Source organism: Eschscholzia californica, unplaced genomic scaffold (assembly GCF_041429995.1).
Source record: "Eschscholzia californica isolate CP2 unplaced genomic scaffold, dmEscCali1.0.p SCAF_1, whole genome shotgun sequence".
NCBI lineage: Eukaryota > Viridiplantae > Streptophyta > Magnoliopsida > Ranunculales > Papaveraceae > Eschscholzia > Eschscholzia californica.
The window spans coordinates 39,784,660-39,799,282 of NW_028238198.1; the positions used below are offsets into that span (position 1 = coordinate 39,784,660).

Here is a 14,623-nt window from a genome sequence, read left to right on the forward strand (position 1 = left end):
TGTCTTTATCACAATGTTTCCGCATCGAACTCCATAAATGAGACCTGAGAAGGAAAATCAAACAAATCATCAGAGTAAACGCTCGAACTGGACTAACTAACCCGGGTTAAGAGAGTCAGATGGGACATTTTCATGTCTCATCAGCCCATTTCGTTATGTAATAGACACTTTACGAATTTTTCTCTAGAGTTTTCTTATTGTTGATAATCTTATATGTTTCCTTATATGTGTTAATAATCTTATATGTGTACCGGAAATTGCCTTATATGTTGGTAGATTTTTCAAAAGATCTTTAATGAAAAAGATAGATTTTCAAAAGTTGATAATCTTTCAAAAAGATAAAGAGGGCAAGAATATAATCGATTTCAGAATATTTGTATAGAGAGAAAAACTTTACAGAAATTTTTTTAGAGGGAGAGAGATATTAGAAGTTGATAAATTTTTAGAAAGAGGGAGAAGAAGAAGATAATCTTTCAAAAAGATAGAGAAGGCAATAAATAAGAACAGAACTTTTAGAGCGCATTAATATAATCAATTTTGGAAGATTTGTAAAGAGAGAGGAGGAATAAATAAGAACAGAAGACTTTTAGAGAGAGAAAGAACAGAAAAATCTGATGTTTTAGAGAGAAAGAAGGAAGAAGGATGCAAGAATTTCGGTTGAAATTTCAAAAATCTGGGCGGGATGCAAGAATTTTGGCAAAAAATTTCAACAAAATTTCAAATTTTGAAAGATATAAAGAGGAAGAAGTTGTTGTGTGAAGGTTTTAGCGAGAGAAAAAGACAGATAAGAGAGATTTTACAAGAAATTTCAAATTTTGGGCTGGGAATTAAATGATCCCTTCCAATCATCCTGAAATCTGTCAGTAAACAAGACAGATTACCGTGCAGGGGCAAAAAGGGAAGAAAAAAATTGAAGAAAAGTAAATTGTGAGCTGTCCCTGACAGAAGGACTGGAAATTCATTTTTTGCTGATTTTGGTCTGCTCCCTCATTTACCCCCTAATTTTGGACCCCTCTCTCATTTTTTTTTTTCTTTTTTTCTTTTTTTGAGAGAGGTAGGGTTTAAGGGAGTTGGGTTTGAGCCTTCCAGGGAATTGGGAAAGCCGACCAGAACAGTAGGGAGAGAGGAAGCTGAGTCAAAGAAGGAATCCAAGGAAACCTAGCTGAAAAAATCAACTATTTCACTCTTACTGTTCAAAAATCAAAACCAAGTTCAGGTTAGCAGTTTTCTGTAAACAAAGCTAGTTTTAATTTTTTTGAACCATAATTTGATGTTCTTCAATGGATTTCAGTTTTTGTGTTTAGGGTTTTTGGTGTTCTTTAATGGGTATTACTTTTCACATTATACATAGTTATTTGATCTAATCTTATAGTTTGAAACGAAAATCTAGTGTAGAAACCCTAATATTGTTTTGGATCTTATTGATAATCTGAATTGACGGTAAATTAGTTTAGATATTTCTCTCAATTCAGCGTATTAGATGAGCTACAATTAGTATTAGTTTAGCATTCATAAAATACTTAACAATTTAATTGAATTGCTTTATCACAACTCATTTCAAAATCCCCAGGCTTCGCTATGGTTATTATATGAATTTGATGTTCAACTTAATAAAATTGTCGATATTGATGTCTTACATCGTGTGACTCATTTATGTTTTTTATGTAGTTCCCGAATTGCAATCCTCTTATATTAAGATGTTTCTATGGGTTGAAGAACTTAGACATCTGATCGAAACTTTACGACCAAAGACAGATTCGTTCATTCAAAGATTAATCTCTTTACACATCTGGTTGATACTTATTTATTGTAGTCTTTTCTTGCTTTTCTGCTTTTGCCTAATTAATTTTATCAGTTTGTACTCTTTCTCTACGTAACTACTTTAGTTCAATCTAATGGTCGATTTGTAATTGCATTAATTTTGAATACTCAGTATTCAATATCCTACAAGTGGGTATATGATGAAGGAGAAAAGCTATTTTTTATTGCCTTTAGGTTTTAATTTTAGAAGTATTAGATGATATGTAGATTATATAGTAACTTCCTCATAGTTCTTTTTTACTAACTTTAAATGAGGTGTCTGCCGTGGACCTGAAATCCTAGTTCCGCACCTGGTCTAGTAACCAATAACCCAGAATTCCCCTCGACAACCTATCTTGCCCTAAATTTTTTTTAGCAAACTGTGGCTGAAAATTATCTTCCTTCTATCATTCTGTGTGAGCAGTGCTTGTGAGAGTGAAACCAGAAGCAGAGGAAGAAGAACATGGTACGCCCTTATGGAGTAAACAGGTTGAAGCGGAAGAAGAGAGAAGAAAGGCACGATTTTGACGAACAAGAAGAGAAAGAAACAACATTAGGGGAAGAAGCAGAAGAACTGGTAGATGAAGATGACGATGAAGAAAATGATAAGAAAGCAGATGAAGAGGAATATGAACTTGCTGGAATTCCAATACTACCTTCTTCCAATCAGAAACCCAAGTCTGGTGTCGTCTTCGTTCTCGAGAGAGCTTCTTTGGAAGTCGGCAAAGTCGGGAAGGTAATCAAATTTTTTTTTTATCTCTAAGGCTAAAAAAACTAGGTTGATTTGGGTTTTACATCTAGGGTTTTTGACGTAGAGTTGTTAATTATTTGTCACTTCACATATCTGTGATTTACTCAATGTGAAGGGTTGTCTACTAACAAAGGGTTTACTTTTCTGATTTTTGTTGATCATTTCCACTTGCAGACATACCAGATTTTGAACTCCGACGAACACTCCAATTTTCTTAGAAAGCATAACAGGGATCCAGCTGATTACAGGCCTGACATTGTTCACCAGGTGCTTAAATTTATCATTTTGCTTGGGTTGTACAGTAACAAGTCTTTCTTTTTTTGCAGCATCTATTTGATTTTTCCCAGTTTTGACGTTATTTCGAGGTAGTGTTTGCTTTCCTTTAAGTCAGATCTCAAATCTGACTCAAGGTCTGAATTGACTGGAGACAGATTTCAGAATGTTGGTTTCTGTATGACTTGATATATCTGATTCGTGATGTTGGACTTGTTTGACTTGTTGAAATGGCTGATTTGGGTTGATATTGGGTCCATTTGAGTCAGACATTTCAGATTAAGAGGGCGAGAGAAAAAGTTGAGTATAACTGTTTATGTGAAAATTGAGAAAGGGGTCCTTTACTCCTTTTGGTTCTCATGTATGATATCAATTAGATCTTGAACTTCATCCTTTTTGCACTATTGCTTGTGTCTTTAGGCCCTTCTTGCAATATTGGATAGCCCTCTTAATAAGGCTGGAAGGTTACAAGCTGTTTATGTGAAAACTGAGAAAGGGGTCCTTTTTGAAGTAAAACCTCATGTTCGTATGCCGAGAACATTCAAGAGGTTTTGCGGTATCATGTGTAAGTTGAACCAATTTCACCCATTTTCTCAATTTATTTGATTGTTTTTGCTGGGTTGCTTATCGGTTTTTGTATTGTTCATGTTAATGCTTACTTCAGTACAGTTACTACAAAAGTTGAGTATAACTGCTGCTGGCAAACGTGAAAAGCTTTTGCGAGTAATAAAAAATCCAGTAACTCGGCATTTACCCATAAACTCTCGCAAAATAGGTGAGAGTTAATAGTTCTTGTCGCACTGCTATTCGATTAGTTGATTATCCTTTTAATTATGACTGAGGAAAGAACCGGTTGTTTCTTCAGGTCTGTCACATAGCTCCGAGAAGTTGGTTCAATTACGAGACTATGTTGCTGCAGCTAGTGATGATACAAACCTTGTTTTTGTGGTATGTCTTTTATGAAGTATTTAACAATTTTATTTCCTGGGTTGCCTCTATGGTTGTTTTATACGATAAAGTTAGCATATAACTGTGTATCCAAGTTTCTGAGAATATCTTGTGTTATTTTAGGTCGGAGCAATGTCACATGGCAAGATCAATACAGACTATACTGATGATTTCATTTCAGGTAAAGTTTTTTTGAAAAAACATGATTTTATGGAGTTTTCTCTTACAAATTAGAAATGGTGGTTGATAATATATTCTTGCTTCAGAAGGCCGTTTAGACATATTTCTTCGATTAATCATCTTAGTTTGTGTTAGAGATACTAAAATAGGATGGAATTTTGCTTGTTCGAGATGCCTAGGATTTAGTCTTCTCAATTTACTGGTTCACATTACTTCTCTGTTCTTTCACTTGTTGTAATATGCTTGTGGGGATTATCCACATTATTCGTTCCTGTTCCTAGTTAACCAAACTCAGAGATTTTTCAGAAAGAACACCAGTAAACGTATGAAGGCTCTATTTGAGTCAACATCTACTGTTATCCATGGCAAACTGTTTGCCAGGAGTAGAACCCTTGAAACTCTCAGTCATTTATAGTACTTCTACACTTAACGAGTGGGCTCCATCTTATTTCTTCGACTTTATGTTTGTAAGTTGTATGAACTGTGATTGATAGTTATGACAAAATTACTCATCTGCTTTATATATAATATATATAGCTGAACTGCAATTTATAAACAATAGATTGTTTCTGGAACTTGTCGTGACTCTTTGTTTCTCTTGTGAATCTGCAGTTTCTGGTTATCCATTAAGTGCTGCATGTTGCATTGGCCGGATCTGCAACTCCTTGGAGCTGAAATGGAAGATCTTGTAAACCCATTTCACTATTTTTCACTTCAAATTAAAATCTAAAGCGGGAATGGACGGATTCATGTAGCGAGATATCTCTCAAGTCAGTATAGTAATCTTCCGTCCGGCACTAGAAAGTGCATGTAGTCAGTCTACAAGGAGTTCCTGTTAGTTATTCTTCTAGTATTAATACTGAATAGTCAGTCTACAAGGAGTTCCTGTTAGTTATTCTTCTAGTATTAATACTGACCCAGGGTTGGGATTATTTAGTGTTTGATTATGATGGAAGAGGTCAATTAATATTTTGAGTTATTGTGGCAATGTAAGCATATACTGGATGAAAACTAAAGAAAATTGTACCTGGATGTCTTCCATAACCCTACTTTTTATATGTTCCAAGTTTTTTTCTTTAATCTTACAGCATTTCTAGCCCAAATGCCCAATACTATTCTCTCTCTTTCTCAATGTAGAGATGTGGTGGACCTTCCAATGGAAATGTGAGCTTTCCTAAGACAGTTGTGGAGGAACCTTAGCTTCGACAGTTGGACTTCAAAGCCAATTGAGACCACTGAGTTGTTTGAAAAGGTTGGGAGATCTGTGGAGAAAGCTGTTATTCCTGCAACTTTGTGCTTTGTGGTAAAACATATTGTGTTGGAAAGCTATCCTTTTTACCCCGCTTAAACATTGCAATTGACGACTAAGAGTGTAACGTGATTTTCTTGAAACATTGTAGTTCATTCACGTAACAAGAATAATACGTAACGAAGTACATAAAAAGATTAAAAAAGTGAATCACATAATAAAATAACTCGCAATGACTTGCTTACTCCATTTTAAAATTTATGCGACGTACACGCCTCATCGTACTAACTTATCCCTGGCACCTTGACTGAAAAACAAAAAAAGGTGGATAATGTGTTGAAGAAACCTCTCTGTGAATAAAAATGACTGAATACTTTATCAAACATTGGCGGCTTTTATGGTAAAAATAAATTCCCAACATGAGTTAATTTCAACTACGTAATTATTTATCTTATGCTTTTCCCAACAAGCCCGTCTAGCTCAGCTGGTAGAGCGCAAGGCTCTTAACCTTGTGGTCGTGGGTTCGAGCCCCACGGTGGGCGAGTTTTCTTTTGAATTTATTTTCTACTGCGAAACCCTAAAAACAGCGCTCTGAGCCTATCACTGTAAAACTTAGTAAAACCCTTACCAACTTCCCCTATATCAATTTTCTTCAATCATATAACACACTATCACTTAAATTTCTCATTGGAATTTAGGTTTGTTTCCTCTCTTGTGAAGTGTACATGCTCTCATAAAAAAAAAAACGGGGGATGTGTTTTAAGTCCAAAATCGCATGATCAATGAGTCTAGAGACCAAAGATAATCTGAAATAGAAAATAAATCCACTCAAAGTAAATTACATGTCTATCCTCTCATTCTTTTTTACTACCTAACCTATCCTAAGTTAAAAATAATAACCTAAAATAAAATATACCATAATATTTAGAGATTCATTAAATGATTTCCTTAAAAATAAACTTTCCTTCCGGAAAAATAGTTGCCTTTTTCGTTTAGCAGAATACTTTATTTTATATTTATATTAGAATTGGTCAAAATCAAACCGAAGAGAGAGAGAGAGAGAGAGAGAGAGAGCATCGTCACTTTCTAATATACGAACTAGGTTTTGATTTCATTCATCATCGACGCCGAATTAAACCGAGTGAAAAAGGCAAAAGCATCGAGTGGGAGAGAGAGAGAATCGATTGCTGGTTTCATTCATCATCTACAGTAGTGAAGAGTAAGAAAAAACAAACGTTAAAAATGTTGTTGGACTCGATAATATTCTACCAGCATAGAATTTTATTAGAATCGACCTATTGTAACAAATTCATATCAGATGGTAACAGAATCAAGAAAATGCTAGTAAAATACTGAAAATGTAACAAAAACAATTTCACATAATATATTTTAATTACTAAAAAGTATTTGTTAACCTACTGTAACAAATTCATAAGATGCTAGCAAAATATTCTTGCTTTTTAAACTACTGTATTCATATTCATTCAACAGATGCTAATAGAATGTACAAATTGCTATGAGAATCAATAAGATGTTTGCGAAATAGTATTTGCTTTTTAAACTACTTTATCAAATTCAATTATCAGATGCTAGTAGAATGTAAAATATGCTAGTAGAATCAGTAAGATGCTAGCAAAATAGTTTGCTTTTTAACCTCACAAACGAATTTGTAGATGTCTAATTGGATCGAGGTAGAAATAAAAAGCAAATCACAAATTCATACTTTCTTGAAATTCAAAGAACATAGAGTTACAGAGAGAGAAAATCGTTTTTGGGAGAGAGCATCTCGTTTTAGGTAAATATCCATCGAATTGGTAGGTTAATTTAGACAAATATCAGTTTTGGAAATAATATATTTTCTTGAACTCAAAGAACATATAATTACAGAAAGAGAAACTCATTTTTAGGAGAGAGAAACTAATTTTTGGTAAATATCCATTGATTTGGTAGGTTACTTTAGAAAAAGTATTTGTCAACCTACTGTAACAAATTCATAAGATGCTAGCAAAATATTTTTGCTTTTTAAACTACTGTATTCATATTCATTCAACAGATGCTAATAGAATGTAAAAATTGCTATTAGAATCAATAAGATGTTAACGAAATAGTATTGGCTTTTTAAACTACTTTATCAAATTCAATTATCAGATGCTAGTAGAATGTAAAATATGCTAGTAGAATCAGTAAGATGCTAGAAAAATAGTTTGCTTTTTAACCTCACACACGAATTTGTAGATGTCTAATTGGATCGAGGTAGAAATAAAAAGTAAATCACAAATTCATACTTTCTTGAAGTTCAAAGAACATAGAGTTACAGAGAGAGAAAATCGTTTTTGGAAAAGAGCATCTCGTTTTAGGTAAATATCCATTGAATTGGTAGGTTAATTTAGACAAATATCAGTTTTGGAAATAATATATTTTCTTGAACTCAAAGAACATATAATTACAGAAAGAGAAACTGATTTTTGGGAGAGAGAAACTAATTTTAGGTAAATATCCATTGATTTGGTAGGTTACTTTAGAAAAATATAAGTTTTGGAAATAAAGATTAACATTAAATATCCACCATAAATATTCTTTCATAAAATTTATGGAAAGAACAATTGTATTAACTCAACCATCACAAACCTTTGGTTTACCAATGGTTAAAAAATATGAAAGGGCAAAAATGAGAGAAAATTAAAGGATTGATGCATGGGGCCCACCAAATAGTGAATTTTTGGACTTATTTTACATTTTTTATTTATTTTGGTTTTATTTTATTTATTGATTTAGGAGTGGATATATGATTAATTACCCTCCTTATTTTTGGACCTTAAACTCAAAAATCCAAAAAAAAAAGTGTAAATGCGACTTTAGTTTTTTTTTTTTTTTTTTGTTGAAAACATGGCAATTTAGCTGGAGACGTATTATAATATAAGGGGAGTTTTAAAGGTACCTCCCTCATAGCAATTTGGAAGGGAAGTCCATGAAGGAAGGAGGCACCTTTTAACACTTACATGGGACACTTTAAAACTTCCCTCCATACAAAATTGTATGACCAAAGTAGGGTTAGCGGGCCGTAAGAGATGAGTCCATGACTAACCAGACGTAACAGAAGTTGTAAAAATAACGTAGCTAGGGGTTTTCTCTCAAGTCATTTGACGTTTCATAAGGAGAAGGTTTTGGGGGCTAGAAAATTTTTCATCCTTTTTTGAATCTCTAATCAATTATTTTTGGAGCGATTTTTCTAATTCTTACCGATTTGTAATAAAATGGTAAATATAGGATAAACTTTTATAACCAACAGAAGAATCGATTTTCATTTAGCTAGAAAACCGTTTTCTAATTTCACTACCGGTAATGGAAGTTATCATTTTCACTTAGAAATGTTGAATCCCAATGTTAATAGTTTTCAAAGACCAAATATTTGAGAGCCAGAGCAAGATTTAAGGCGCCTAAGAGACTCGTGCCTCCCTCCTAGTTATGGGTTTAGGTGATAAAGCTCTTTCGGATTCACATCCGTCGTGATTTGGACACAGGTTGACCAGTTCGATTCACAGTATTTTGTTAACTTTGTCAACTGATGACCAATATTTGAATCATCAAGGTGAAGACAAATTTCCCACTTATTCTAAAAAAACGCACTCTCTGTCCTCACGTAAAGATTCTCTCACCCACTGTTCTCTCTGACCCACTGTTATATCTCTCTCAACAACTCCCTTTTCTCTTTTCTTCACATGTCCTTCTTACCCGGATCCTTGTGCACTCTTTTATGGATTTGTCATGATATGGTCTTTTCGAATTGAAAGAATTGAAACTTGTCGACAAAAATAAAACAAAAATTTGAAGGTGGTGTCCATCGATCAAGATAACAATGTGCTCAATTTGTCATATATGACAAATGATGAAGAAGATCATCAACTTTTTGTTGTTTTAGGGATCATAATATTTAGCCAGAAGCCAACTACGATCGACGAATTACTCGGATGATTCACGGTTAACTACGACCAAATCCTACATCAGGATTCACCAAAGAGTGTCGACTCGATCGGAAAATATGACTAGAGGAAATGGGATGAAAGGGCTCGGCTTTGATCCACCTAAAAATGCCCCAAAAGGGTCCGATTAAGTGTCGGACAAAGATATCACATACCAGACCAAGTGTCCGGACCAAAATAGGTTGCCTCGCACATGGGTTGGGCCATGTCAGGGTCAGTCCCATGGGAGTGGGGCTGCCTTGGTCAGCAACATTAGGGAATTCCAGAATCCCACTCAAATTAGACCTTTGGGTCTTTATATTCTTATGGTTCTTATTGAATCCTAATTTGATTAGGATTCTAAATCTAGGAGTCATAAGGACCTCATTACAACAGAAATAGGTGCGAAAATTTGATGAGGAGATCTTTATGGGCCCACTTGCTGATTAGAATAAGGAGTTATTTTATTTACAGTTCTGTCTTTTTTGTATTTTAGTTCTAATTTTGGTTAGTTATGGTATGACATGTGTAAGAGACATGTGGAACAAAGGGTAGTTATAGGTGGTTTCCCATGTATCCATGACATGTGTAAAGTAGGTAGTTCTAAGTAGTTATTCCCTAAATATATAAATAAGGATGTAATCTGCAGAGAAAGGATAGAGATTAGAAGTGAAAGTTTGAGAGTTTTGGAGTGATTCCTTAACTTTGGTGTGAAGCCACTTGGAGAGATTCCAAGAAACTGTTCTTGGTGTGAAGCCATTACTATTACTATAGTTATGTATTTGATGTTTGGTTATAGTAAACAAAGAAGCTTGTTGTTGTTCAAAGATATTTATGCCTTTACTTTCTCAAACTTTTTGGTTAGACAAGATTTTCTATCTAACATTTCTTTCCGAATAATCTCAGGTACTTAATCCATCTATCGTTACTTATCTTTCATGGTTTAACTACTGCCTTAGACTTGTTATTTAGAATTGTTTCAGACCTCAACATCCTAGAGTTAGTGTAGATCCCTAGACCATTTTATTGTTAGTAAGGGACATTACGGTAGGAGTGTAACAGGCTGCCTATCGTGCATAAGATCTCATGAAACTCTAAATGGTTATATATATATATATGAAGTCAGCACTGTTTTACTCTTTTATTGCTTGTGTTAATGCATGATTGATCTTAGATTTGCATGACATAGTCATCTACGCTGTCCTATATCAATTTTGGTATCAGAGCATGGTTAGTTTAGGGTCCATGTCTTAAGCTCAACATATAGGCATTGTTTAACTGCATTACATAAGTATATTTCAAGTCTGTTTTGCTTTCTTTCATATTATTTATTATATATATAAAAAAAACAATAGAGTTTGCATGTGCACTCGTAGTGGTAGAAATTATCAGTCTAAAATGGATACAACCCAAATCACTCAAGCCTTACAAGCTCTCACTTACCGTCTAACGAACATGGAAGCACAATTTGTTGTCGTTAATACCCGATTGACTAGTTTAGAAAATTCTCATGAGAATTCTCTTAATGGTGAAAGTTATAGGGAATCTTATGACCAACACCATGAAAATGACCATAGAATTGGTCGTAGAAATGGTGGTGGACGAGGTGGAGGACGATACAGACCACCACCACGTAAACGCAACATGAATCATGATGGTTTTGACCCCGATGCAAGGGTAATGAACACAGTTAAGGTAGAGGCCCCGTGTTTCGATGGACGACTAGACCCAAAAGTGTTCATTGATCGGATGCCAGACATGGATCACAACTTTGACTGGTACGAAATGTCAGAAGCACGTAAGGTCAGGTTTGCTAAAATGAAATTGGTAGGTCAGGCAAAACTGTTCTGGAACTCTATCAAACGTCGACTTGAAAGGGCTGGTGAGGAGCCAATCTCTTTTTGGGACGAAATGAAAGAGATGCTAAGAGAGAAATACATTCCTCTGTCTTACAGAGAGCGTTTGTTGGACCAATGGCAATCCCTTCGCCAAGGTAACATGGCTGCTCATGAATATATTGCAAAGTTTGATGAATATATGATGCGTTGCAATATCAGGGAGGATCCTCTTATGAGACTCTCTAGGTTCCGAGTGGGTATACGCTCGGAACTTCAGAAAGAATTGATTCCCCACAATATTAACAGCCTGGAGCATGCCTTCTAAATGGTTCAAGAACTATAACGATATTTAAAACCACAAGCACCCCAACGTGGTTTAGAAATTCAGCCAGCTAATGCGAGTACAAGACCAACTTATGAAGGACAATCCTCTAAAGGGCAGTCAAGTACCCCATCCACTACTAGAAATGAAACGGGAAAAGGAACAATTGAGCGAGCCAAAGGGACTGAACTAAACTGGTGCTACACTTGCCAAGGGTTTGGTCATTATGCCTTCCAATGTCCTTCTAAACATCAGGTAAGACCCTAATGATTGAAGGACACGAGGGCGGAGAAGAAGATGAATTTCAAGAAAAAACTCATGAGCCTGAAATTGGGACAGCGAAGAAGAAAGAGACTGCCCGCGCCATGGTAGTTAGGTGTGTCTTAACACAACAAAAGATGGATGATGATTGGCATAGAATTTCCATATTTTATACTTATACCAAGTGTGGTGAAAAAATTGCAAGGTTATTATTGATGGTGGTAGTTGTACTAATGTGATCTCAGCCAACACAGTCTCTCGGTTAGGACTAACCCCAGTTGCACATCCACACCCATATCGTGTAGAGTGGATTGACGATTCGTCAATTCCTGTTTCCAAAAGGTGTCTTGTTCCCATTCAGTTTTCATCTTACAAAGAGAATTTATGGTGTGATGTGGTCCCTATGAATGTGAGTCATATCATCCTTGGCAGACCTTGGATATTTGACAAAGATATGCAAATGTCTGGTCAGTCAAATGTGCATTCCTTCATTCACGAAGGAAAGAAAATTAAGTAGAATCTTCTTCCACCTAAGGCTAACAGTGGTACGAAAGAGGCGGGTGCAAATAAGGGTGTCAATGACTCTAAGGGTGTCTTTGATTCCAAGTTGGGGAAAGGAAAAAAAAAAGAGAAAGTGTTTCTCTGAGAAACATTTTCATCTAGAAAATGATTCTTTTAAAATATTTTCCAAAATTTCTACTGTTTGGTTCACCGAAGAAAATAAAGTTATTTTCTCGTGTTGTTAGTTTCTGTTGTTTGTCTGGCATATAGAAAAATATTTATTTATTAAATAATCTATTTATAAAACATTGTCGGTAACATAATACTTCATTAAATTAAAAAGACATTTATTTTAAAAAGTTTAAAAATGACTCAAATACTTGCCCTAAAAAATTTATTAAATAACTTAATAAATATCATCATAGTAGATGTCTTCACTTCAAAGAATGTCCCTAAGAAACTAAAAACTTAATAAAATAAATACAAAAGTTTTTACCCCTTTATCACACTTTGGACAACTTTCTTCTTGGCCATGTTCCTCGAAATTTCTCAGAAAGTTCTAAGAATAGGGGTGCAAGTTCTGGGTTATCTAAAAACAGGACCAAAGCATCTTGAAACTCGGCCGCTTTCAAGCTTGGAATGGCCAGTAATGCATCTTCTATTCCATCAAGTGAAGGAGTTTGACATGCTTCTACAAGTTTATTTGCAGCATCTGCAAGCAATATAGTTGTATCATCTGATCCTGATCGCCGTGTACGCTTTGGTATTACAGATCAGACACGTTGAGTGGAAGCAGGAGAGCCACGACCATCATCTTCATCCAAATTGATTGACTCCACATTTGCACTTTCACCTAAACCAAAATTAAGTAAATATGAAAATTTTAGGGGAAATGATAAAAGTTTTATAAGTTAATGTTGACATTAACCACTAACCACGTGTCTCGGTCGAAATATCATCACCTTCAATTTGTCGACTGCTAGTGACCTGTTCTGTTCCAATAATTGTTCCTAATCTTTCTTGATATGAAAAAGTCCTAGTGCGCAAGTCTTTTGCATTTGGGTGCTCATACAAAACAAAAGTCAACAATATTAATAAAACTTATTGTTAACAAATTTTGTATATGAAAAATAACAAGTTGAGTACACCTTATCGCTACATAAGCATTCCATGAATCATCATCAGCCTCAATGTGAAAAGTTTCAGTATTAAACGCAAAACCGCAAGAATTGATTGCAGCTCTCGCGATAAAGTAATGCTTTCTGAATGTTTTCATTCGAGCTTTGATGTTTTCAATAGTAATGGTAACTCCAACTCTCTTAAATATCTCATCTATTACTTGTTGGTTTCCATTTTTTCCGACCAATATACTCTCGTAAAGAGTATGCACTAAAATGTCGTCTATTAGATTGCTTCAAACTACAGTGGGTTTCTTAGTCTTTTTGGTTGAGTCCATGTTATCAGACTGGAAAGCCATCTTCATTGAAAAAGCACTCACAATATCATCAATTTTGATTAGACAGATTCAAACTAATTGCAGTTTAATACTAAAAACTAAACAAATCAAATATTCTATTTTAATTTAGAAATAACAAAAGAAATATCTCTAAAAGAAAATCATAATCTTTAACATGCTAGAAAATACGAAACACATCAATATCAGTTTGAATAATCGGCCCACATGTCTTCTGCAAGCAAATCCCTATTAGTTGTCCACAATTGTGATGGAACAATGTTAATTTCTGCGTCTTGCACATCCTGATCTTCACCTTCTTCTTCTTCTTCTTCATCACTACTTATATCTTCAGGATCTCCATCTCGTAAAAAATTATGCAATGCACAACATGCTATTACTATTTTAGCTTGTGTGTCGATGTCGTGGAACGGAGAATTTCGCAAATATGCAAATCTTTTCTTCAACAACCATATAGTTCTGTCTACAACATTGCGCAATGATGAATGATAATAATTAAATAACTCTTTGGGTGTTTGGGGACGATGACCAACGTGATCCTTAAGATGATATCTAGTACCACGGTATGGTGTGAGGAATCCAAGTACCAGGGGAAATTCCGCATCAGCAAGATAATATTTGCCTACACGGACGAGGTTCATTATGTTTATTATTAGTAACGTAAAACTTAAGTAGTATCTTTCAGTCAATATACAACTAAATCAAACTATCTACCTATTGGAACAGTTAGTTTTCGTCTAGAACGACTGCACATCTTAATAGAGGACCATCATGAGCAGACCCTTCCCATCCAGCAAGTACGTATTGAAATTTCATATCAAATCCACATGCTACAAGGACATTTTGAGAAATGAAACCTTTCGATATTTAGGTTGGTCCTTGATAGAAACATTTGCTCTGATGTGTGTACCATCAATTGCACCAACAACATCTTATATGATATCACATAGTGTCAATTAAAACTAATTAAGTAAATAAAATTTAACTAGATCAGTTAATCTCATATTCTAAACTAACCTTGAAGTTATCATGCCAAGATTTTCAACGGTTTCCATCTGCAGGAGAGT

General features: G+C 34.8%; 1 protein-coding gene and 1 non-coding gene across 2 annotated transcripts; both read left to right on the forward strand.

Moving 5' to 3' along the window:
* The first annotated feature begins 1,020 nt into the window (after positions 1 to 1,020).
* On the forward strand, positions 1,021 to 5,032 carry LOC147566772 (uncharacterized). The gene is made up of 9 exons (XM_086653323.1): positions 1,021 to 1,216; positions 2,225 to 2,536; positions 2,726 to 2,818; positions 3,245 to 3,389; positions 3,489 to 3,599; positions 3,690 to 3,772; positions 3,896 to 3,953; positions 4,565 to 4,765; positions 4,820 to 5,032. Exons 2-8 carry the CDS (start codon positions 2,264 to 2,266, stop codon positions 4,642 to 4,644), a joined length of 843 nt encoding a protein of 280 aa, XP_086509449.1. The 5' UTR covers positions 1,021 to 1,216; positions 2,225 to 2,263; the 3' UTR covers positions 4,645 to 4,765; positions 4,820 to 5,032.
* Positions 5,033 to 5,670: 638 nt separating this feature from the next.
* Positions 5,671 to 5,743, forward strand: TRNAK-CUU (transfer RNA lysine (anticodon CUU)). The gene has a single exon. It is a non-coding gene; the product is annotated as a tRNA-Lys (tRNA).
* The last annotated feature ends 8,880 nt before the right edge of the window (positions 5,744 to 14,623 follow it).